Genomic DNA, 1,439 nt, shown 5'->3' with positions numbered 1-1,439 from the left:
TTTTTTTTAGAACCCCTTTTATGAAGATAGGTTGAGAGAGGTTTTTCAATGTCACCCCTATTAAGTAAAAGTTGTAAGAAGGATGATAAGGGAATTTTCATAGAGAAGTCTACTCTACATGTGGGTTTCTTCAAAAGCCATCCCATTATGTTCTCACCATTCCCAAAGATTCATGTAAAGATTCGTGTATAAAATAGGCATTGCTATAATACTTTGCATATTTCTAAGTGAAACTATGTTTATTTCGGATCCATTTTTGCCATATTTTTGCATAGTTGGTTTTTCTTCGTTCGCTTGGATGCTCGAAAGATTTCGCTCAAAAAATGCTCGTCCCTGTGCCATTGGTGGCACCGTGTCCCGTCTAGACAGCACCTAAGTGACATGTTTGGCTTGACTGGGCGGGGGCGGGGGGGCTAAGAAGTCTAGCGAGACATAAATCCCGACTCCTGCAAGAACCGCACCTGAGAGACATGTTTGGTTTGACCGGGGTCACAGGTTAAGTGTAGGAAGAAATACAAAGTAGTACTGAAGGTGGATGGATGATGAAGGTGTGGATGGCTATGGCTGCCTCATCGCCTTTTCTGCTCAGCAATGGCGCTTCCTCCTTCTTCTCCGCCTCTTCGTCTTCGTCTTCATCTCTTCAGGTGCTTGCAAATTAGCTCTCACTTCTCCCTCTTTCCTTTTCGCATCTCTGGTTTCTTTATCTGCCTTTTCCTCTCACGATTTTCGGCATTTCCCAGGTTGATCGAGGCGTTGCAAGAGTAACCTGCAGGAAGCAGGACATCCATCCCAAGTTTTACAGTCAGGCCGAAGTATTCTGCAACGGGGAACTCGTCATGACCACAGGCGGAACGCAGCAAAAGTATGTTGTGGATGTGTGGTCCGGGAACCACCCCTTCTATCAGGGAAAGGAGTCTGCGTTTCTCCAAGATGCAGACAGAGTCGACAAGTTCAATAAGCGCTACGGAGGCGGCTCCTCTCTATCGACCGTGCCGATTCTCACCACGGGGGAAATAGTATTTGAGAAAAGGAGGAAATCAGTGAAAGGGAAAGGTAAGCGGTGATAGGTTTCGAGTTGAGCTTCGGCGAAATTCCGTCTTTCTGTGCACTTGTGCCAAATGCAAGCACCGGAGTTGCCCTTGTAAGATTCGGACTTTGAACGAGGATGGAGCTTTTCTCTGCATTATTGAGGACACGTGGCTTGCGTCAAACACACTAATTTAAATTGTGTTGAAAGGTGCGAGCTGTGATAGTTTGATCTCTTTTAGGAACTCGTCTTGTTTTAGCTTAAAGCGTTTTTTTTTTTTTCATGTGTGTCATTCTGTCGTACCTAGCATGGTGGCATCGCGTTTATGAATTGATATGCTGAATTTTTCACACGGGATTTCTTTGTGCTGTCTTTTTATGTCTAGGCCTGTGTGTCCCATGCCATACAGGGC

General features: G+C 45.2%; 1 protein-coding gene across 1 annotated transcript; it reads left to right on the top strand.

Moving 5' to 3' along the window:
- Positions 1-446: 446 nt before the first annotated feature.
- Positions 447-1,184, top strand: EMB2184 (Ribosomal protein L31). Its single transcript, XM_087372730.1, has 2 exons — positions 447-644; positions 741-1,184. Exons 1-2 carry the CDS (start codon positions 540-542, stop codon positions 1,062-1,064), a joined length of 429 nt encoding a protein of 142 aa, XP_087228856.1. The 5' UTR covers positions 447-539; the 3' UTR covers positions 1,065-1,184.
- The last annotated feature ends 255 nt before the right edge of the window (positions 1,185-1,439 follow it).

This window comes from Dipteris shenzhenensis, chromosome 3, assembly GCF_047967505.1.
Source record: "Dipteris shenzhenensis isolate YYH24624 ecotype China chromosome 3, Dip_SZ_1.0, whole genome shotgun sequence".
Lineage (NCBI taxonomy): Eukaryota > Viridiplantae > Streptophyta > Polypodiopsida > Gleicheniales > Dipteridaceae > Dipteris > Dipteris shenzhenensis.
The sequence above is the reverse complement of the archived record's forward strand: the minus strand, read 5'-3'. Positions and strand labels throughout refer to the sequence as shown.